The sequence below is a fragment of the Temnothorax nylanderi genome, unplaced genomic scaffold (assembly GCF_030848795.1).
Source record: "Temnothorax nylanderi isolate EJ_2023f unplaced genomic scaffold, tnyl_v1.0 TNYL_tig0016_pilon, whole genome shotgun sequence".
NCBI classification, from domain to species: domain Eukaryota; kingdom Metazoa; phylum Arthropoda; class Insecta; order Hymenoptera; family Formicidae; genus Temnothorax; species Temnothorax nylanderi.
The window spans coordinates 150995-175787 of NW_027249078.1; the positions used below are offsets into that span (position 1 = coordinate 150995).

Below are 24793 nucleotides of genomic sequence, written 5' to 3' on the forward strand. Positions count from 1 at the left end.
TCGCTAAAACTGATAAGTCTTTCTTTAAACAGGTTTAGAGATCGTATAAGTTTTTTTCGCTAAATATCTAATCTTTAAGAGATAATATAAAATATATGCGCTTCTACTTGACACAAGTACTTATATTGTCACTGTCACGTTCATTTTCGCTGATACCAGCCGGTGATTAGAATCTCGAATCTCAGGGACGACAGAGTGAACAAATACAACGGTGTGAGTGTTAAGCTTTTTCGTTTATTGAAAATATCTCTGTAAAACGTGTGTATATTGTGGCCGGGCGAGGTAAGCCGACAATACCGAATCTTCGACAACGAAATGAAATCGGGTAGCAAACGAAGAGATACGGTGAAGACATTGAAAACAATATAGTCGATCGATATTTTTTAGTATCTACATAAGTAAAGGACGAATCAACGATGCATTCGCTTACTATTTAATCTTATTATTAATTATATTATGTATAACAAAGCGGTAACAACTTGTTAATTGTAACTATTATGATAATAATCATTTACTTTATATAATTACAATAATATAATGTGTAAGGATCGTTAACTAATCGATAACAAACGAATCGTATCCTCCTCCTTTTTTTTTCTTCTCTTCTTATTCTTCCTTCTCTCCCTCATCGTATCTTCGTTTCATCGCGTCCTCCTTTCGCTTTCCCGTTTTGACCCAATGTCGATCGTTAGCGTAAATCGTTTTATTATATTTTTTTTCGCTCACTCCCCCCCTCTTTTTTGTATTAATTATTTAACAACAGTTTTTTATCCTCTTATTATATTTGCTCTTTAATTTAATAATCGTAGTAAACATAGTAATTATTTATAATATTGTGCAAATAACCCATATATTTATATTTATATATATATATATATATATTTCCTTTTTTGTTATTTATTCTGTTAATAAAAGTGTAAGTAATGAATGTCGTATTCTCAACGGAGGAGCTTCTCTGTGTTTTTTCTCGTTTTCGCGCGTGTCTCGTCTTGCGTGCGCGCGCGACCGCGTGTCCGCACGACACGCGCGAACGCGTATTACACACACACACACTCACACACACACACACACACACGTACCGCAGATTTGTTTGTCTTTAATGGACGATCCTTCGCGCATTTTTTTTTCTTTTTTTTTCATTAAATATTTCGACAGCTAGCTTCTTCGTTAAAATTGGATTCTTAGCACGTTTCTACCTAGCTTGATGACCCATGGCAGTTGCTTGTTCATTTATACTGGCCGACAGGCTCCGTAGCTTGACACTTTACAATGCTTTATAGCCCAGCGCTCTAGGATTTTTGTTTCATATTTAATTAATTAATTATTTTTTTATTTCATTAATATCATTATTTATTATCTCACGACGTAGGATTAATGATTCGAGAATATCGAGACACTACAAAGCCATTTTTCTTGCTATCCGTTTAAGAAAATTTTCGTGCATTTACGATTAGTTAACTTAGTTTCTCTTTTATATAATGCGTAACGGCAGTATCGTCCTCGGAGAAAGTACGTTAAACCTCGTCTTACCTCGCTTAACGAAGGAAAGCCCTATTATTTTTTGTTTGTTTGTTATATCTTACAGCCGTCGTCGCGCAAAAGCTGATATCTTTAATGTACATTTTGGAAAAGATTAACGAAAGTCAACGAAGCACACCACGCACACTCTTCCATTCCCCTCCCCCTTTGTGACATCGCCTTCATTGTTATTGTCATCGTCGTCGTCGTCGTAATCGTCGTCGTTATCATCGTTGTCTTCGTCACTGTCTTTATTCTTGTCACCAATCTCGTCGTTGCAACGTATTGATCAAACAAACTCGTTTTTATCTCATATATGAAACTTCTCCCCCTCCCCCAATCCTCCCCGCGATATTGCCAATCGATTCTCAAGTAACCCTCGCGAGACACGTATACAAAAGAACGCCGACAAGACTGCCTTCTAAAAAAAAGATTGTCAACTGAATAGAGAATATAAAAAATACTTATCTCGATAAAAAATCGGAGGGAAATTGATATCTGAATTACTTTGTACAATGTGGATGCGCGATATGACATATAATTAATCAATTTAGTCCTTTATCGAAAAGTGAGAGAGCACGGAACATTTTAAAAAATTCTTGGAAATGTTTGCGCGCTTTTCGACATTTGGGCGCTATCTTCGACGAGTATTATCTCATCTTTCGTAAGACAGTCCTCTCGCAGTCCTCTTCAATTCGATATCACGGACGAAACGTTAATCGACACACGTTGCGATCAAATTTATTGAGGAAGTCGTGATTGAATGCGCGGCGTCTAACATTCCATCCGTCGACGAAATCGGTGCATCGCCGACATTACTTCTGCCTAAAGCGGATTTACGGCGGTCTGCATTTCGAGATTATCTCAAAAGAAGTCCTTCAAAGTGAACGCATTGCATAACCGATTGTTCGCCAGTACCTAATTGTCCACGGTACGCTTGACGATCCGAAAAAATCTCTGCGATCTTTTGAATCTCAAAATCACAGATGTCTACGACATCATTTTATGATCACGATAATTGTGCAAACTGGGGTTCCATGAAACGTTCCAACGGCCCAATTATTCGCGGATGAGTCAGCGTCGAATACGCGTCGCGATAGATCTATCGTGGATGATGAAGCAAAGCGCGCAGAAATAGAAGATGCCTCTACTCCTCTCGTCGTTGCTCGCGTGATTCAATTTTTTTCTCCGCCCCTCACTTTGGATGATTCATTCAAGACGATCGTGAAAAGCGAAAACCGCCTTGCAAATTCGCCTTTACCGGCGCGTCTTTCCGTCGCGCGCCTCCATCGGGGAAGGACGATGCACTCGCGATGCTAATCGCCAAGGAGGCGTTTCCGGAGATCGCGGCCGCGTTCGTTCAGCTGGAGCTGTCCGTCGCCTGTCCCGTATAAATCTACATCCCGGAACACGTGCACAAACGTCGATTAAACGCCCAGCGTAAAGTTTCGCGAGATAATATTATATACGTTAAACGTTTCATTAACGTTATTTGGGGGGGAAAAAACCGTTAGTTTAACCGAGATTACATCTGCCTTTTTCCGTTTCTGTCTCTAGAAACGACAGTTGGAATCGCTGGGAAGGGAGTTAAACGTAGGTTTATTTTAACTAACGCGCAACGTCTACCGGCTCCGATGTGGATTTGTACGCGACGTACCCTCGCGTCACTCTTTACCGTCTCTCTACATAAATACAGTTACTCACGTTCGACGAATGTAGTATCGAAAATATATATTATTACGAGTACAAGCGATTTGATTATTATCGAATTATTTGCACATATTACAACACGGGAAACGGGAAGGGAGGCCAAACGGAAGAGGAAGCAAGGAAAGGGCCTCGAAGGTACGGGACAATAAGCCGGACGGACCATCGGATATTTTCGTGGTACTTCGTTATATAAGAACGATCGACGGTTATCCAGCAAGGTTTTCGTCTGACTTTTTTTTTAATGCGTCGTCATCGTCGTCGTCGTCCGTCGTGCGTTTCCAAGACGCCGCGATTCCGAGGGACAACGTCGATGGCGCGAAACCCGGTCGATCGATCGCGCGACGCGATCCCGATCGGGGTGCTCGGAAACCGGAGGGGAAGGCCGGCGATATACGAAACGCAACGGAGAACGATGATCGTCTCCGAACGAACGAGATGCGGGCACGCAGCTGCGCGCATACGCACGCATCGTGCCGTCGAAGGGCTATTTTTACAGATGCGCGATATAAAAACTACTTCCCTCCGACCGTTCCTCCAACGCGAAGCGAAAGCAACGTTAACGCGGCGAAACGCAATCTTTAAAAGATTAAAAGCGACAAATGTGTCTCGAGAAAATTCAGAATTGACGACGTGTGCCCTTCGTGTCGTTTGCATTATGTTTTACTTTTCCACAGATAGACTTCTTGGAGTTGAACGTTTAATTTTAGCGGCACGTCTTGAAGCGATTTCAGATTCAGAGTCTCGGACTCGCCGGTGTGAAATCGTCGGACAAAACCGCGACGAGATTCGTGAATTTGCAGTTATAATAGGTATACGTAGAAAAGCTACGAGAACATTAATGTCGGACAAAACTCTCCTAGAAGCTTCGTCAAAGCGAGAATTCGACGTCGATAGGATAGGGTGAATTATTTGTACAATAATTTCCAAATGGTGCTCATCCGGTTCGTCGTTTGTGAAGGTAGCGAACGTCTTTCTCTGACGCGTTATTTTCGAAATATTTTGTGTCATCTGCAACGACATCTCTGCGCTTCGATGTTCTAGTCGTCGTTGTTGTCAGTTGTCATCGTCGTCGCAATGGTCATTAATCATTATTACTGTTATTAGCACTGTCACTGTCATTAGTGGCTGCGTTCAGTGGATCCAACAGTCGGTTTGAATAGCAATCGAATCTGATTGACGGAGAGAGAACAGCATAAGCAAGAACATGAGATAGAAATATAAAAATATGTTCATGACGATTTATACATTTTATTTTTATGTCACCGAGAGAAACGCATATAAATTTAAAAGCATAAATATACCACATATTCTAAAATTAATAATTAATTAAATGTCTAATTTTGTAGATCAAAAGCTAATTTAAAAAATGGGTATATTTTATATGCATTCCCATTTGTATATTCGTGTTCCTACCCGTAGCTCGATTATGCTGGACGTGCAGCGAGACACAAACTCACGACGATGTCATCCTAACGAATCCTCTATCCTCAGTGCGTTCCGCTCGTAAATCCACCAATCACATTCAATTGCATCAAGACTGTTACATCACCGTGACAACGTTTGCTGAACACGGCCTTTGTTCTCGTTATCAGGTCCGTCGCTGTCCTCATCCTTAAAGGCCTCTGCCGAGCGAGTTACGAGGCTCGTCGCTCGCGTTCTCGACCAGCGAGAAAACATTCTCTCCCTCTCTCCGAGTTTCAGCGATCGTCACCCTCCCACACGTCGACTTCCTGTCGACGAGCATAGCCGCCTCTCAAGTGCTGGCAACAGCACACGCCGGCTTCCTCGTCGTTGCCCATCTCGAGACCCGCCGCGTCCCTTTCCTCCGCCCTACCGACCCTACGCGCGGATCGCGGATGCAGACGTAGAAAAATAACGATCGCGCAATCCGCACTGAATATACATACACGCATACATATACATATATTATATATCTCTCTCTTTTGTTTTTGTTTTATCTCGCCGCCTACTTAAATTAAGCTTACGCCGCCGCGTGACTGCGATAACGCTCTCGTTAATTCGTTATACTTAGTGACGACGAATGTTCGCTCGTGCGTGCGTGCGTGCGTGCATGCGTGCGAGGCGAGACGCGCTCACGTAAAACTGTCCTCCGACCGACATTTTAGGGGAAACGATAGCCAGCGTCCGAAGAAAAATGCAGCGTTCGAGAGTGAAACGCTTGAAAATCAGCAATTTTATTCGAGCGACTAATAAAATGTCAAAGGAAGAAAGACGCGGGCGCTCTGCTCGTCTCATCCTGCACGTACATCTGTCCCTCTCTCTATATATATATATACACTATGTAACATATCTCTTACGAACATGGCCGTTGCAAAGTCAGCAATGTCGTCATCGTCGTCACGCGTTATAATAAAACTCTGATGCTCCGTGTATAAATTGTTTAACACACGTTCAAAATTTGCTTTGGTGATCTGTAGGTGTAGGTTGCGCGGAGGCCAAATGATTGGTACTCGCTTCGTGGCGGAATCACGACGACGACTGCGGGGGTAACGACACGGTAGAAAGAATACACGACGTATCAGCATGTCCTTAACGAAGTTAAGAAAATCTGGCGCGAGACGCTCGGTAAGCGAGGGGGAATTGTTTTCGTGATCAGGACGGACGTTTCTCCCCTTGGGAGAGCCGCCCCTAAGAGTTTTTAAAGAAATGGACTTCCGAATACGTATTCTTTCCATCGTAGTAACCGTCGATCGAGATAAACGATCGCCGACGATCATCGAAGACGCATCGCGAAACTTTGACAGACACGAGCGCGATTAAGTCGACGTGGATCTGTACGCGATTCCGCGCGAAGTCTTGTGCGTAAACCCGTCTAATTCTGCGTTTATTGACATCCGCCGACGCGGCGGGTTAAAAATATCTCGGTACCGAGAAACAAGAAGCGAAGAATACGCTCGCTTTCGCTACGGGGAACAAAGCGACGGGCTTCGAGCGAATGCGCGCGATGACGATCCCGAGGGATCGTCGAGAATGGTTATTTAATGATGCGATATCGCACGGGAAACCGAAGTCAGATTGCTTAAGATTGCTGTTATTCAAAAGGCACAACGTAGGGTTTTCTCATTGTCCAATTAGCGAGAATGCTGTACGATCCAATTTTTTTTCCTCATATATACAGAAGGCTCTTTCTACGCGGAAGCCTCCCTTTCTGTAACATTTTTCCTGTGTTGTTTCAGGCTTTTGAAGATACGCGACTTCAGAATTCGAAGTGAAACACTCTCGCTACTGAAAGAGCAATATATTTCGGAGCGACCAAACTATTTTACATAACAGTAAGTATCTCTTTGTAATTAAAAACTTCGCCAGCTGAATCGGGCGAATAAAATTCGCGCTCCGTACTGTGCATCATATACACAATATATATATATATATAATAATTACAACTCTATTTAAAGTATCAATATGTTGCGGGATTTGCGACGTGAGACGGGTTTACGCGCGCGGCGATCGATTGCGATTATTCGAATAACGATACACTAGAATGTATTAATTCATTTATTCCGAAGCGCGTTTTATACTACGTCGTGTAAGACTGCGTGTAAGTTTTGCAAATGTGTAAATATCTAGCTGATGATGAATCTGCGGAATCGCGCCCTTCCCCCTCTCCGACCCCTTCAGCCGTTCATCGAGAACATTAAAAGGCGTCGCCTTTTTCTCTCTTTTTTCTTCATTGATTATTACTTTTTTTTTTTAATTGCCAATACGCACGTTTCTTGTATTTAATTGCGATAGAGGATCGCGACGCGGAAGGGTCGAAAGGGAAGTGTGGGAAGGACGGCGAAAGAGCGGAGGCACAGACAGGCAAGTAGATTGAGATAAATAGGCAAAAAAGTCCGCGAAAGAAGAATCCGAAGAGAAGAAAAAGGAACGACGGTACAATGAATCCCCTCCATCGGGATACAAAAGTCTCGCACACATGGCAAACGTGATCGTAAAAAAGCCAAAAACGCGACAGGGAGACGCGGACTCGTCGCCGACGTGAGTCGATATTAACCCCGGGATGTGTTTCGCGCGGGGTTGGAGGAGTATCTCACAGCGAACATCGTTGGGGGAGGTCACATTCGCGTCGCGTGAAGCGACCGGTACTTGCGTACCTGGTTGCCCGCGGGTCCCTTCGGGACCGATGAGAAGAAACGGGGGCTGGAAGGGGCGGGAGAGAAGGTTGTGGAACCAAAGCGGCACGATCAAGCGTTCGCGCACCGTTCCGCGAGAGATGCAAGCCGAGCGAATGTAGTAGCTACTACCCGCGAATACATTTTTATTTCACGAGAGAATGAGTCCTTTTTCCGCCTGCGAACTTTCTTTCGCTCGTCTACTTCGTCGTTAATCGAAAGTGATCATCGTACGTCGGTATCATCGTCATTACACAATCATCATCGTCGTCATCGTCATCGTCATTGTCATCATTGTCCTTTCGGGCCTGTGTTCCCTTCGATCCTACCATTTTACGTATCGCGATTACATATCGTTCTCCAAAGCGAATGTCGCCGCGACAGGGCTCGACGACGGCACCCGAGGCGTCGCGCGGGCGGGTAGGCGAGTACTGCTGTAAAACGGTGTAAAAAATCCAAACGGCGGATATGGAGATTCGCGAGATTGAGCTAACGTGATACAAGATGGTGTAGACAAGAGGTCACGCTGCCTGATCTGCTCGCGCGTCGCCCCGACGCGCGAATCGCCGTCGATGCTATCACTACGGTCGAACAACTAGGAACAGAGGCGAAAAGATCTCGGGAGATCTCGGGTATTCTTGCCCCGCGTCGCAACGTTACGCTCTCGCGAGTCTCGGTGTGGGGAAGTCGGCTCGGAGAGGACGTCGCGACGCTTCGGCCTCCGTGTTGTTCCTCTTCGTCTTCGTCTCAGCCTCTCCTCTTCCTTCTTCTCGAGTTCCAATTCCGCGCGGCGCTCTCGCGCCTCTTCCTGTCGATCCGGACGGCACAACAAATAAAATCCGATCTTCGAAAGCCGTGTGTTCGGCAATCGGCGAGAAACGGCACGCACACCTCCGGTTCCAAAATCGATGAATCTCATCATCACAGTTTCCTTGTGTACCTCGTACGGACGCTCGTCTCTAACTAGCTCGTCTCTCTCTCTCTTCTCTCTCCCAACGGTCGTGGCTCGTTAAAAGTCGATTTAAAGGCAACTCGTTTTGGAGGAATGTTATTTTATACAACTATAAGGCTGTCAATGGAGAGCACACGCGAGGTGCCCGCCCGGCCACTACTCCGCGCGAGCAGTGCGAACGGCTAATGGTGAGTGATCATCGTCGTCGACGATGCTGCTGCTGCTGCTGCTGCTACTGCTGCTCCTGCTCCTGTTGCGGCTGCTGCGGAGGAGCGATTTGCGGCGCACGGACGGCGGCGGTGGCGGCGATAGCGACGACGGTAGCTGCTGCGGCGGCGGCGGCGACGACGACGATGGCGATCAGACGTCCGCGGTTCTCGAAGTGACGCTCGGCGATCGGCTATGTATAACGACGCGGTGACCGTTCTTCGTGACGTAGCCGTCGCTCTCGACGAGCACCTTGGTCTGCCGGACACAGAGGTCGGTGTCCGGATCGTCGCTCTCCTCGCTCGGCCCGCCAAGACGCTGCTGCTTGTGCTTCCGCCAGGCGTTCTGTATTAGACGGGCGCAGTACTCCTCGCGTTGCCGCCACAGGGTGGACGAGACCGGCTCGTAGCCGACCTCGTCGGGCCGGGTCTTGACCTCGTCGAGATCGGCCGTCTCTTCGATCGGATTGCCTTTCCGTGCGAAAAAGTCCTTGGTGAGGGCATCGAGGATATCCACGCAAAACATAAGGTCTCCCTTACATATGGTGATATCCATCGACACAATCTTATATTTGTTGGGCTTATGTATCTGCAACGGGGGCTCCAATACGTCCAAGAAGTCCGACAATTGATCGTATCTGATGTATTGCGTGCCGTCCGGATCGAACTGCTGCCAAATCTCGTAGTACATATCGTAGTCGTCGTCCGTCAGACCCTCCTGCACGTCCTCGGTGGCTTGCGAGTAATTCTCGAGGATCACGGCGATGTACATGTTGATGACGATCAGGAAGCTGATGACGAGATACGAGAGCAGATAAGCGATCCCGATCGTCGAGGATCCGCAGTTGCCCGGATAGCCGATCTCGTTGTTCGGCTCCTGGCAGTCCTCCTCGTTTATTATACCGTCGAGAACACCGTCCCAACCGGCCGAGGTTGACATCTGTCAATACATAATTATGATTAATGATATGTCAAAGACAGGATTTTCAGTAATACTTAAAAAAGATAAATCCTTGGCTGCGCCTTCAATCGTTAAAAATATATATTGAGTGTATGCATGTGTTCTATTTTAATATCAACGTAACATATGATTTTCATCATTAAGATTTTACAAAAGCCGTCAAGAAATATAATTCAAAATATGATATAAAGTAATAGTAGTAGTAAACTAATAGTAAACATATAAAATTTCTATAAAAGCGAAAAATTAAGATCGATATAGCTTAGTTACCTGAAATAGCAGTATCATTGACTGCCCGAATGTCTTGAAATTGTACACGTCGTCCAGTCCGCTCTTGTCTTTGACATGCATGAAGAAAGACATGCCGAATATCGCGAAGATAAACATCACCAAAAACAGCAGTAGGCAAATGTTGAAGAGGGCTGGCAACGACATCGCCAGGGCGAAGAGAAGGGTTCGGATACCCTTGGCACCTTTCACGAGTCGAAGCACACGACCGACTTTTGCCACTCTCACTACACGAAGCAAAGTCGGCGACACGAAATATTTCTCGATAATGTCGCTGAGCACCAGACCTGCCGGAATAAAAATTTACATTTCAGCAAACTCGAGATCCTTCGAGCTCGAATTAACATCAAGGACAAAGCGAGGGTGCGGTGATATCACTTATGGTGCATTAATGATATAATTCATTCATAATTCATGAAATTCTCGTGCATCGTTGAGCTAACGGGTTCGAGATCATGCGTCTGGATCATCTAATTATGTAACTATTGTTAACTATAGTGTGACTAGTAAAGTAGAGGGTGCGATTCCGAAAGACAGGACTTGAAATAAACGTTTCTATAAAAATTTCTTTTTCTTTCAAGCTATTTGCAATGCAAATTTTGCATCATACGAAAAATCATATCTGAAAGTCAAATCTTCCTTTTCGATAAAAAAAAATATATAAATTCTCCCGCGAGATACAAACGTTCATATTTGACACTCTATGTTTTTCACTCCAAGAAAATGTGTGTGTTATAATGCTTCGAAAATAGATTGTTAAAAGATTCATGCGCGTTCTAAGGACTTAGATATTAGATTCTTTCGGCTGGAAATTTCACAAAATCATAAAAAGCGAAAATAATTGAAATATATAAGCTCTTTCTATCATATATAATCTAATTAAAGTTATGCGGTGCCTTATGAAAGATAAATTTAAATATATTAAAAATTTCTTTCACTACTGTCATTTGAAAGTAGAGATGTTCTATAAATCGATCTATATATTCGGGTAATAAGCGAAATCCTAAAATCTATTTTATACAGACCCGATCTTACCCAACACACTTTGATTTAATAATTGTTGCAACATCGATTAATGTGCCGAATGGCTCATGCAAAGCGTCACGTCACGATAGTTATTTATTCTGATTTCAATTTCTTCGATATTGACCATAATCGTTAATTCTGAAAAGAATTCTACATTGTACTACTTTTAATTCTCATTTAAGATACAAGACGAAGTAACGCTGAGCATGGCAATTCGACTCTGGACACCAAACAACATCTTGGTAGGACACGAATAAGGTTGTAGGACAGGACAGGTTTGACACGGTGGGAAATAAATTCAACATCAATGTAAGGCTACGTAACGTAATGATATCCATCAGTCGTTGAGACACGAGCGAAACGTTAGACCTGTCCGCTTGATCGAGAAAAGAGATTCTGCGTGCATAAAAAAGTATAGCGGAGAAACAAGACAGCGTGGCATGCGCCGATTTGTCCTCGCTCGTGTGAGTCGTGAGATACTAGTCTAAAAAGTATACTAAAGAGACTAGGCGAAGAGATATCGTTATCGAGCAGCGAGAAGGGAAGCTAACAGGCCCGCCACTTTTTCACATTTCGCTTTCGTTTCGCTCGGGTCATACGACTAAAGCAACCATTACGTTACATTACCTAATATTGACAATATAACAACAACAAAATCAAAGAGGTTCCATGGCTCCTTGAAATAGTGGTAGCGAAGAGCGAAGATCTTCATGAGACACTCGCTGGTGAATATCACAATGAATATCATGTTGAGATAGTCCAGAACGTTGCTGAACGTTACGCTCTGCTGATAATGGTCCATTGTCATCGTGAGCATGTTCAGCCCGATGAACAGCATGATTATCATATCGAACTTTTTGTCCGTCACTATTTCAAACACTATTGCCTGTGGCCGCCACTGTGAACAGTCGAAAAATCCATTATGCCGATTTATACGTGACTTGAAATTTATGTATATATATCGAAATAATTAATAATGTCGCGCATAAAATTCGCACTTAAAATATATTATTTTATATTTACAGTACAAGGGTGAATTTTATTTACTGCATTTTATTTTGCTGCTGCTTTAAATTTATCTTTAAATTTATTATATATTATAGAGAACAGAATCAATCGACAAATTAATTATTTACAATAAATTTTTAACTGTCACACATAAATTAAACGTCGCTACGTTTTTACGGAGAATTTAATTTCGTTCTTGAATTATTGAAATCTAAAATTTCACTCCTGCTTATCTCAGATCTCAGGATTTAAAAATTTAGATTAAAGTAATATCAATAGATATTCTTCGAATAAATATTAAATGTAGTAATTCTTTTTAATTCTTTTTATTCGCGGAGACGCGCGGAGTTAAATTTTACTATCAGTACATATCAAATTGCAACGTATATCCATATCAGAATTCAAGTAACAAATCCATTAAGTTTTCAAAACGCCCTCATCGTGCGGAATTAATCATTGGATAATACTAATTTTAATCGGATGATGTTAACGAGTTCACAAAACGAAGCGCGAAATATGTCTCGATAATCTAATGGTCAATTCGTCGAAACTAATGTAAAACGCAAAGAATAAAATATTCGGTACATGGTACATGGTATATTTTATTTTATAACGTTTTTATAAAGTTGGAGATTTCGTAGCGTCAACCGTCGACATCGGCTCGCGGCCTTCGAATTTGTTTACGTCGGGGTACGCCGTACGGCGCGCCGCCCCTTCCCGCGCCGCGCCGTGCCTACGCAAGGCCGGAGCCGGAGCGCTCGCGGCTCGCGCCTCGCATTCGCGCTCCAACACTCGAGCAGGCGGGTAGCGGCGTCGCTGGCGTCCCGTGACCCGCGTACGTCACATTATTTCTCGAAACGCGACCACAGTAGGTACGAAGCTCCAAACGCAATTCTCTACAAATGCTTAAAGAATATATAATATCAATCGCGCGATCATGTAATTCCCACGATTAACGACTTTTACGCATATCCAGCCGACGCGACGGCTTGGTATCGGAGCAGATATTTGCGCGATTCGTTCATTTGGAGCAAGTATCGAGGCGACGGCGGACGGGAATCGTAAATTATCGTCGTTTCGTAGTAATACTTGCGCGGACGATAGCTATTTCTGTAACGATGTTTCGAGTCGAATACGTTTCGCATCGTACGTTGAATTTTACGTCGCTTTGAATGAATATAATTTGCCTATCAAGAGAGCACGAGGATATATACGAATCGAGACGAGATAATGAAAAGCCGTGATACGTGATACATCGATTATATTATTTATTACTGATGCGCGTGTTAAGATTTGTGCGTTCAGAATGTCGCCCGTGAATTCGTGAATTTCGTTCGCATATTTTTTGGACGGTTGATCGCGTTTCGATCCGCCATTAATTGACTCGCGACGTGTGCGACGTGCGATACCTCAAAGTTGCCAACTTCACTTTCGAACTTATCGATCGATCATTCACGCCGCAGCTACGGAATGGATCGTCTCGGAGTCGAGCGACGACGCGACGCGACGCATTTAATCAGTAAACGTAACTTTGATTAATCCTGTATCTAATATTTATTAACTACGTATCGGTAAGCTCGTCATATGTATCGGCAGTTGCCAGTTCTCTCGTCACACCGCGAGTATCTCGCGAGATTTATTCATTCGAATTCGGTCACGCGAGCAACCGACAAAGCGTCGCGGTCGGCGTCAACCGTCGCGGATATTCGTTTCAGATTTGAAGTCGCGAGTTCATTCACTTATGTTATAATTATAATACATAAGCGAAGTAAATAATCGTCCTGAAATGACTGAAATGCGATCGTGCGCTACGTATCATTGAAGGCGCGGAAAATGTACGAAAATTTGGCGGTACGGTAATTTGGCGCAGCAGGTGTAGCGTCGCCGCGGCTAGCGGCGCCTGAAGTTGGCCGTGCGATCTTCGAATTCGCTTTGCCGTTGGGGTACGCCATTACGTTAATTCGCGAGACGTCGCGGGTGCCGCGAGCCGAGACTGCCGAGTGGATCGTAGTTCCGCGCTATTGTTCTCTTCTCGCGTTATTCTCGCCGTCAGAATGTAACAAGTAAAAGTGCGCGTCGCGCGCGATTAGCGTCGGGAGTGCCGTGTGCCGTGTAAAGTATCGCGCGATTATCGTGATTAGGGTGCGCGCGGTTTAATTATCGTGTGATCGCAATACCGGAATCTGAGAGGAGGAGGAGGCCTAGGAGGCATCGGGCAACGGCGCAGCGACCACGAGGTGAGTAATTTATCATTTTTATATATTTTTCGGGATTAATCCTTCTTTTGATGTCTCATTTAAAAATTACAAGATTTTTAACTTATTTTAAATTATATGGTTCGTAATAATTCCGAAATTTTATTTTATTTAATTGAAATATTAATTATAATATTGAAATATTAATTATATATATTATTATTTCGAGCGTTCTATAATTTGGATATATTTATATTTTACAGATCAACAACTGCAACTTGCCGTTTGGGATACACCATTACGTTAATTTGCGAGGCATCGCGGGTGCCGAGCGGATCGTAATTCCGCGCTGTTGTTTTCGTCTCGCGTTACTCTCGCCGTCAGAACCCCGTCGAAACAAAGTAACAAAGTGCGTGTCGTGCGCGATTAGCGTCGGGAGTGTCGTGTAAAGTGTCGCGCAATTATCGTGATTGACTTATTCGCGATCGCGCATAGTAGAACTCGCGAGTGTCTGTGTGTCGTGTCGAAAGGAAGGAGAACACGTTGACACAGAAGCTGAGAGGAGGAGGAGGCTTGGGAGGCATCGGGCGACAGCGGAGTAACCCTGAGGTGAGTAATGTAACATTTATTTATCATTTATTATTCTTACGAAATTAATCAGCTACGTGACGCGACGACCGAATGGCGCATTTTATCTACCGTTTTGTAAAATAATAGAAAATATTTTTTTATGTCAAGAGAGACTTATTTATAAGTAGATAGATATGAAAACTTTTTTAACATTCGTAATCGTTTGAATTATTTGTAAGGAATTGCAAATTTGATTTTTTAAATTAAATTTTTAGTTTGTATTTAAAAAGATTTTTCGGCGATTAATGATTTTTTGAAATATTTCACTGACGAACGAATTTAATCCACGAAATCGTTATTTTTTGAAATATTATTTGAAATATTAATTTTTTGAAATATTAATTATTTCGGAAGTTCTATAATTTGGATATATTTGTATTTTACAGATGAACTTCTGTACTACAACTCCGCTGCTGCGCATCGTGTGTCGGTGAGTGCTAAATCATTTTTTTTATCTTGTGGCAATGAGTTTATGAAAATTACCAAAGATTTATGCATAAAAATATCTGGAAATAACCAAAGAATTAAGAATGTTTTCTCAATTTTTTTCTCGTGGTAAATTTTTATATATTAATATTGATGATGATAATAAATTTTATATTTTATTTTCTATTTTAATAATGTTATTGTGCTTGGATGTATATGTATATTTCATTATCTACTGTAACATCTAAAACAGAAATTAAAAATTGATGTTAATTAAAATATAGATAAATTTAATATTTCATAGATTCATTGCCTTAAAATGGATGGGCTAGGATAAATTAATGTAAATATTTAACCCTGAACTATGTGTAGTATGTAATAACTGTCCGTTAATTTATTGTGCGTACAAAAATGCACATATACGGAACTGAGATAAAGCAGATCTTATTATCTGCGCAGCACTGATCGGTAAACTTGTACATTTTATGCATTACGAAAGAGTATTATACAAAATACACAAATCTTGTAAAATTTATAGAACATTCAAACACGCAAATATAAATAAAAGATTTAAAATAGCAGAAGTGTATCTATTAAGAAAAAATAAAGAATAGAATAATCTTTTTCAAATTAAAAATTGTCTTCTCTAAATATTTAGTAAAGTAAAGTAAAATCTAGCATTATCATCGCGCGATACTTGGCGCGATTAAATATCTTTGTACAGTCAGATAGGTTTCTAAGATAAGAAATTGTTAATTCTCTGAATAAGTTAGATTCTCGATTTCCTTTTCTTTGTTTCTTTCCTAAACTTTTTTTAAATTAAAATCTGAGATATGAATTTGAGAAGCATGAATCCTGATCTCTTTCTCCTATATTCTTTCAGGGTTAAATATTATATAAAATGATGTAAAAAGACAATGCTTGGAAATTTTTCAATATGCACATGTCATTTTAAGTGAAAGACATGAAATATTTCATGGTTGTGTATATCTCTTTACTTAATAAAAAATACACCATAACGATTATTATCTCCATTTAATTTTCTAATATTTTCCAATTTTATCTTAATTTTTCATAGCCCATTCATATGTATTGACAATTTGACTTTACATCACTTGAAACAAAGTCAAGTGAGATGTGAAATCCAATATAAATATTTTTCTGTATAAATTATCCAGCAAAATTTACGTGAGTACAATTTCTTTATGCGTTATAAAAGCTCCCGATATTATTATTTAGCAAGAACGATGTTAATACAGATTTTATATATAATTAATTATGAGTTATTTTTTCGGGTGGGAAATTTATTTACCTAAATTAACTAAATTATTGTAAGTTCATCAACATGTTTTAGTAGAAAAAATGTTAGGGAAATAATTAGATATAAATAATTGGTCTTGATCACTTTCGTTGCCGATGATTCGAACTCAAAATTCGATATTTGAATAAGTGATCGATATAATATTGTGGCACACATTTATATCAAGATGTTTTAAAAGATGTAAGAGACTTGGCATAAAAGAGAAAAATGTGCCTTGTTATACATGGTATAATATCTTTATTATTTGTATAACTTACCCTCGGACGAGGAATGGCTTTTAGAGGCTTCTTATTGCCCATTTTTTTCATGGCATTGTAATATTTCTTCTGATCTTCCGTCATGAACATCTCAAGGGATCCGCCGGCTTTCTTCTTTTGCTCGTTAAAGTTGTCGATGATAACTCCGATAAACAGGTTGAGGGTAAAAAACGATCCAAATATAATGAAAAATACGAAATAGAAATACATGTAAATGTTCGTCTCGCGAATCGGTTGTTTATTGAGCTGTAAACGATTAAATTACGTGTTACGATATGTACATCGATAAAAAAGTAGGGATTGTAGGGCCGTACTCACCTCTCTAGAGTCGATCGCGTCGTTCATGATTTGGATCCATCCTTTAAAAGTCGCCACTTGAAATAGGCACAGATACGCTTTCCCGACGTGGTCGAAATTCATCGGTGAATTTTCCCACGTGTAATTCTCGGTATTGCAAGCGTTACGATCCGGTATTATCTCGTAGCTGAGCGTCGTCTTGTTCGCGTCGACACACTGTTACGGAAATGAAATTGTACAATACGATGTGTTTTACTTTTTTAATGATATTTTTATAATAATATTTTTATAAATTGGAAAGAATAATAAGTACTTATCTTCTGAAAAATCGATTATCAATTTCTATTCGCATATTTAAAAAATATGTTTACCTTAAAATATTTGCCAGCGAACAGCTGCACCCCCATGATAGCGAATATAAGCCAGAAAATAAGGCATACCAGCAATACGTTGAAGATGGATGGAATGGCTTGGACCAAGGCATTGACGACTACCTATGAGAGACGAAATTTGATTAGACGCGATATCAGACTCGTAACATTTCGCTAAGAATTTCTGCGTCTATGCGTTTATATATGCGACTGTGTCACGCGCTATACGCATAATGTGCTCGGGTTAGGACTAAAAACGCGAAAACTTATTTATCCCATAAAAATAAATCTGATATAACTATCTTATATTTCTGGTAGAAAAATTATATGTATAGGCTCATTCTAAAGAGATTTATAATTTTTTAAAGTGTCCATAATTTTACATTTTTAAATAAATTTTAAAATAAAATATTATTCTATTAGTACTTAAACGATTTCTTTACTAGATACATATTAAAATTTTCTCATAAAATAATATTCGCTCGAAATTCAATATATTGCTTATATAATATACATATTTATTTAATAATTGCAAACAAAATAATAAAAATTTGTGTAATCACGAATAATATTTATTTATACGTTGCGTTCTTCTGTGCAGTAGCTTAATTTTGTGCGTAATACTTTGGCTCTACAAGCGCTTTTGAGCAAGTAGTCCTGATCGTTCGAATTAAAATATAACGTATGATTATTATAAGCAAATGTCTACAAATAAATTAAAATTTGAATAGAGGAATATTTTCCGGTTCTCGATTTACATACACACTAAAAGATTCTTATTACATTGAAAAATAACATTTGTTATTAAATAATTTTCTTACTTTAATAATGCACGAATTATATAAGCATTATATAAGCAGTAGTTTGAATATATTTTTCATTAGTGTGTATGTAATTTAAGTGGGAAGTTACAACTAATATAATTGATTAAATGTAATTATGACTTTGATTGATCATGGATCAGTGATGATACGCGTATCGTGTAATTTTATATCTACAAATTTCATACTCAGGTGTACTAAAGAAAGTAGCCATAGGCAAACTCAACATGTAAAGCAAGCGCAAGTTGCAGCACGAACGAAAAGCACTGACGAAAGCAAGCAAGCATTCGGACTTCACGTCTACTAAGCAATCCAGTTGCAAATGCTACGTCTAAGCAATTTATATACAGAATATCCCACAAAAAGTATGTATACGAGTAGCGCGGGCTCTCATTTAGGCATATATTAATAAGCATACATTAATAAGCAAGCCAAATTATGCAGCTTATATATTATTCGATAAAAAGACCTTATCTTTTTAATTTCGAGAAATAATTACTAATTTAATGACGAGAAGAGGACGATCCATAACCACTAAATATCTTGGATAAAAAATTTCTATTAGGAATCTAGCCTCTTTTTTCTGTTTTTTTTTTTAATTTAGTGCTTTTTCTCCTCTCTCAGGACATTCAGTATATAATATTTGAAAATGAAGAGGAGTAACTTAGAATTCTAGATAACTTACGCGATCCGCGTGATTAATATGTTTCCCAGAATTACTTTCGCAAAACGCGAATTATTTATGAAATAGTTTCTCTTTTCTATTTACGCACGAATACGAATTAGAGGTCCTGGGAAACATATAAATCTTGTAAATTCAGAAACAATCGATCCTGCTACCTTCGTGGTCTCGTGCAAAAGCAAAATGTAAGAAATAAAATACTGAGCGCTCCGAGGAGCGATTTGCAGCGAGCTACTGTAAAATAGAAGAAGTGTCAGGGCGTGGGCATGACAGTAATTACTACAACCCAGTGTCTCAGCGACCTTGTGTTGCGAGTATGTGATATATAAGTATGAAGGAGTATCTGAGGAGATTCGTATTCGTCGCGATTATTATAAAGTCGTGAGCCTTCACTACACGTTACGAGAGATGAGTCAAGTATCCCATTGTGTACTCATATCGCACATTCGACCGCAAATTTTACTGTCCATGACAGAAATAATATTAATTTACAATGTACGATATACATGTGTATCGGATAAATATATTCCAAAATTCGGTTATTTAATCCTAAATGCGATATGAATAGAGATTTATGTGGCTAGTAGTTTTGTGTGTGTGTGTATGTCGAGTTTCTAGAACGTAAGACTATCCGTATAAGACTATCACACGCACTATTATTAAGCTCGTGATTTACAATGTCAGATATCCGCGATGTTTCACTTCGATCTTCGCGTTCAAATGCACTTTTCTAAATATTTTACGTATAGACATTTTCTCGCGAAGATAAGATGGTACAACTCGTGTATCAATGACAATGTACAGATGAAATAAGCGCGTGTTTCTATATGGTGCGTGTTTTTTCGATTAGTGTAGTGTTGATCAATTATGGACGAATTATCTACGCGCTGCTTCACGCATTCGCATTTCTAAGCTCTGCCGTGCATTCGCGACTGCCTCTATTTTAGCATGTTCCCGTGCAACAGGAAGAGATATAATATTGAGTTTCCGTCGATTCCAGACTACCGATCTTGTTTTTCAAGAGTCAATATCGCCAAATGTCAGATTTATATCTTTGAATTGTAACAGTTTTTATATGAAATAATTTTTTACATAAAAGCTTACATTCTACCAAGATAATATCTTGATAGGATACCTTATACATTTGCATTTGCATTATATATGAATTATTTATAAAAGTATCGATTCTATATAAATCATACACGAAAAAACATTCAAAAATAGAATTAGAATTAAATACAGTAACACATATTTGAAGAATCAATTAATATTTAGTTCATATATATATTAAGAATATGGGGATAATAGCACAGATTTTTTCTTTTCTCGATCTACATTAAAATGGTAATTGACAACGATGCAGGCTCTTGATAAACATAGTCGGTCGAATTTCGTGGGAGAAAAAGGGAAACGATGATGATTTTCAAGTCCATATAATCTGGGAATTGTTCCTAGTGCGAGAATTGAATCAGATAATGTGTACATATCGATATCGTTTATATGAGAGAAAAAAATGATGGCAATATAATCTAATAATTTAGAAACGATTATAGATAAAGATCCATTCGTAATAGTCAATAGTTTGATGAGCTGAGGTAACGCATCATGAGAAAAAAAATTACATAGATTTGATTAACAAACTTTTTTCAATATATTCAAGAACATAATGTTATAAATTTTCCCTTAATTCGTATGAAATATAACATGTTTCTAAATTTTATTTTTAAATTTTGCAAAAAATATAAATCAAATAATTATTTCAAAATTGCGTATCAATTTTAAATAAAAAATCATAATTTAATATTAACTCTACTAGGGTATTTTCTACGATTATTCCATATTTTAAAAAAATTTTATCTTTTCCATAATATTTAATAACTTTTCTATGATGTAATAGTTTGCTATATATTTTATACTTAAAATAAATTAAGCTCAAGTAAAATAAAATTCGTTTATGACGACTATAAGCAGAGATTTGTATAAAGAAACGTTCTTCCTGCATCCCCTCGATATAAAAGATCATGAATTTTCAAAAGAGAATTATAAAATTAGGAAACACTGTTATACTCCCCGGTATTGAAGGGATTAAACATAGGGGATCGATTCTGCCGTCTTCTCCACGGCAGACGTAGAGCAAGCGACAAGGTCTGCTGAGACGGTGGGCTACATACCCGCATCCCCTGCATTCTAGACATCGCCCTGAGCGGCCTTAGGGCCCTTAGGGTCCGCATAGTTTTGAAGGCTTGAATCCCGCCAGCGCCACAGAGCGACGCTACGAAGTTAATGAGCGATACCTGCGAGCGAGAAACGAGAGCGAATCACAGCGAAAGGTAGACAGATGTGTGAGGGATAGACTTGATCAATTCCGACGATTCACGGACGTTGGAATAAGGTCGGGACGAAGAAAGAGGAGAGGGAAGGAAATCAAAGACAGGCGAGATCGACGTATTACTGCGTTCCTTCAACTCCTCGACGGATTAAGACATTTGGATATCTGTACAAAGACGAAATTCGAGGGGCTGTCGATCTGTGGAGAGCCTCGATATTTCTCTATCTATAGATATATATATGTATATACTCATATGTACATTATTGTATTACCCTTCTATAAGTACCGTCACTTCCGAGGATTCGTGCAAAAAGAGGGAGCGTATCGGTTGCTCAATGGACAATTAATGCAATTTTGCGAAAACAATCTTCTCTTGCACTTTTACATCTCATTTCCCGATGTTCAAACGTCTGATAAATGACAAGGAAATTATTTTGGGTAGGCAGTTTTGAAAGTTTACGTAAAAATTAATTCAAGAATAATTTTTAGATAGCAATTTAAATAATATATGCGTTTAGAAAGCACCGAGATAATCAAAGTAATATTTGATAGCAATATTTAAATTATTATGAAATATATCTATAAAAATCTGAAACTTCTAGATAATAATTAACGTAAACTAAAATGATTTGTTAGATTCGAGAGTCGTAGAAAAGATTTCGGTAACGGTACTTACAGAGTAGAAGACACATTACATTAATACGACAATTATATAAACAAGGGAGATAGAGGCAATAGATTCCAGGTACGACACATAGCAATTAACAATAATCAGGAGATATACATAACTGTGTGTATGTGCATATATATTTTTACATGTGTACGTGGAGAGATACATATGTAGTCATATATAGACACACACACACGCAATCAGAAACAGAGATAGATAGAACGACAAACAGCTCGGTAGGGATTATCGTTATACGAGCAAGTACTATCGGCTGCATCCTGAAACAGACGAAAAGGTTTGTCATACTTGCGATCGCGACGCATCACACGAGTCCTAATTTAATTTAATTTATACGCGAAAGATATACATACCATAATCAGGATTATATCAATTAAGACGAGGAAATTAGCTCACGTCTCAATTATTTGTCAACGAAAGGAAAAATATATTCGTGATGAGACGTCGCGACGCTCTAAGAAAGATCTTGATAAACATATTACATATTGCGCGTGTAGATGCACGTAACATCACACGCGCGCACACCCACACACACACATACGTACGAGGAAGTTTTTACACTACACAAAAAGCATATTTATATAATATATATGTATATATATATATCATGTATAGATATTCGGTACTTTGCACAACGATCATGGTATCAAAAGACTGTTAAAAAAGGCGTACATAGGCGACTTTAGCTAGTAATATACGACAATGACTCCAGGTATCAGTGCAGACACCAAGTAGAGACGCCAGTGTATCTCTGCACATCGGTATAAGCACACCATAGTACACCATAATACACCGTAATACAAGCTACCCTCGCCGTAGCTGTTCTTCACGCTTAGCCTCTTAAGATTCGTTTTTCATCTCGTTCCCATTTACCACAACGGATATTTCAAAAGCCGAAGCTTCGTACCGCGTCCAACGGATCGATATCGTACTCTATCTAAATCGTTGAATCCACAGTCGATTGGGATCGAACCGAAATAGATCCAGCTTGTTTTAAGGAATCGCTGATTTTCGCTTTGACTCCGCATTCAATATTAATAAACGGAATTACTTCTTTTCTAGTTGCTTTTATGCGAGAATTTTTAGCAGATTGGAGAGAAAATAAATGTTTTAAAAATATAACTTTTAGAAAATTACAAAAATATAAACAAATATGTTTGATAAAAGTCGGTTTTTGTAAAGAGAAGTTGATACATGTGTATACAAGAAATACAGAAATATCTGGCATCAGCAGGAATAAATAATTTTCCTTATTAATATCGCTATCGACGCATGAGTCAACGCTTAAATCTTGGATTCTGTAAAACGACTTCGACACGTCTCGATTCGTTCCCGACCACGACATTGTCACTACTTTAAAAGGAAGAAAGAGAGACAGAGAGAAAGGAACAATCCATGCATGACCGGCAGTCCCTCGTCAATCGGAGGTCCGCGCGGCGGACAAATTAAACGTGCTGTCATGATAACGTGATCGATCCGTTAGCTCCGTACGATCCATCAAACGTCGTTGCGATAACAGGCCGAATCACAGGCTTTCTTTGCATTATTGTTCGCTTAAGTCCTCGTCGACCGATGACTTACTCTCATGCCCTCCCACCGTGAGACTGCTCGTAAAGGCCTCAAGGCCCTCAGTGTTCTCATGGAACGGAAGGCCGGGATGTCAGCTGCGCCAGCCCAGGTAGCGCCCATGTTGATCAGTGATAGCTAGTTTCATCAAATATTTATCAGACGGGACATAATATGCGTCAGTTCTTACAATAATACTTAATGGCGATCGTTTAAGAGAAATCCACCGGACGCTCGGCTCCCACATTGCTTCGCACGTCGGCATTAGTTGTTCAAGGATTGAAAGAGGAGAAAAAAAAGAAAGCGGGGAGAGATAAAATGTAAGAACGAGAGAGATCTTCTCTTTGCGCGTATAGTGTTCGGAAAAAAGTCATCCGTGCATCGACTCTGATTTTATCTAGAGAATATTAAATTGTATATCATCAAATATACTTAATCTTTATCCATAAGTATTTTAATTCCCGTTATCGAAACACGGATGGACACGCTTTTCTGCAAATTCGTGTTGATGACTTCGGTTCATTTTCAAGATCAGGTGACGTGCCACCGGTAAGACTGCTACGACGCGGACGTGTGTTACGATTCTTCGAAGCGACGTAAATTTACAAACGACGCGAAAACAATACGGCGAGTAATTGATCCACGTACGAAGTCATTTGAGAACGACAAGATCCTCTCGTGAATTACTTGCCAAGCGTGCAATCGAACTTTTATTTTATTTTTATTTCATACGCCCAAATCATCATTGAAATGTCAGACAGAGTTATTATCTTTCGCAGCGCTCAATTGCACACGTTGTACTAAATCAAACATTTCTAATAATCGGATTGAAATATTGGAAAGACAGAAAGAAAAATATGTGACTTACCATGACGATGATAAAATCGAGCCAGCACCAGGCGTTCGTGAAATACTTCTTAAATCCTAGAGCCAGCCACTTGATCAACATCTCGAGAAAGAAGATCACAGTAAATATTCGGTCCATGTAATACAATACGTCCTGCAGAACAGGTCGATATTGAAGATGAACGTCCTCCAAAGCCTGTAAGCCATCCGATTTCGCTCGTTCGATCACTTCCTCGATATATATTTTCAATTTTGGGTATATAAAAAGATTAAGTAACAATCTTACCAAGGCCAAGCTACTTAGAAGGATCATAGTGATGACGGCAGTCTCGAAATATTTGTTCTCGATCAGCCGGAAGGTCTTGAATCTCAGGTTTGCCCAGCCTTGCCAAAACGGAGCGTCGTCGTCGCCGGCCAGAAATGGAAACTTTTTGTAGCAATTTTCTGGACAGCAATCGGCCGGGTAATCCGATTGAAGAGGATCCTCATCCACGATTATTATGTCGGGGACATCTAGTATATCCCCTTCTTCCCCCTCTTCACACTCGTCTTCTAGGTCTGG

At 39.9% G+C, this 24793-nt stretch overlaps 1 protein-coding gene and 1 long non-coding RNA gene across 16 annotated transcripts in view; one reads left to right on the forward strand and one right to left on the reverse strand.

Moving 5' to 3' along the window:
* Positions 1-214: 214 nt before the first annotated feature.
* The window catches only part of Para (sodium voltage-gated channel paralytic), a 48684-nt gene continuing 24105 nt past the window's right edge, over positions 215-24793 (reverse strand). For 10 of the 15 annotated variants that reach the window (XM_071698510.1, XM_071698511.1, XM_071698508.1 and 7 more), the window contains 9 exons: positions 24518-24789; positions 24254-24427; positions 20974-21096; positions 17300-17422; positions 16950-17144; positions 16632-16877; positions 11422-11692; positions 9751-10055; positions 215-9459 (listed from right to left, as the gene is read on the reverse strand). In XM_071698510.1, coding sequence (XP_071554611.1) covers positions 8674-9459; positions 9751-10055; positions 11422-11692; positions 16632-16877; positions 16950-17144; positions 17300-17422; positions 20974-21096; positions 24254-24427; positions 24518-24789 — 2495 coding nt within the window. In that variant the 3' untranslated portion in view covers positions 215-8673. Of the gene's footprint in view, positions 9460-9750; positions 10056-11421; positions 11693-16631; positions 16878-16949; positions 17145-17299; positions 17423-20973; positions 21097-23400; positions 23524-24253; positions 24428-24517; positions 24790-24793 lie in introns of all 15 variants that reach the window. The other 5 variants (XM_071698512.1, XM_071698513.1, XM_071698514.1 and 2 more) reach the window with 1 other exon arrangement.
* LOC139768403 (uncharacterized) overlaps positions 11687-24793 on the forward strand; it is a 60086-nt gene continuing 46979 nt past the window's right edge. The window contains exons 1-3 of the long non-coding RNA XR_011717349.1: positions 11687-14039; positions 14261-14606; positions 15014-15057. This is a non-coding gene — a long non-coding RNA (uncharacterized lncRNA). The remainder of the gene's footprint in view (positions 14040-14260; positions 14607-15013; positions 15058-24793) is intronic.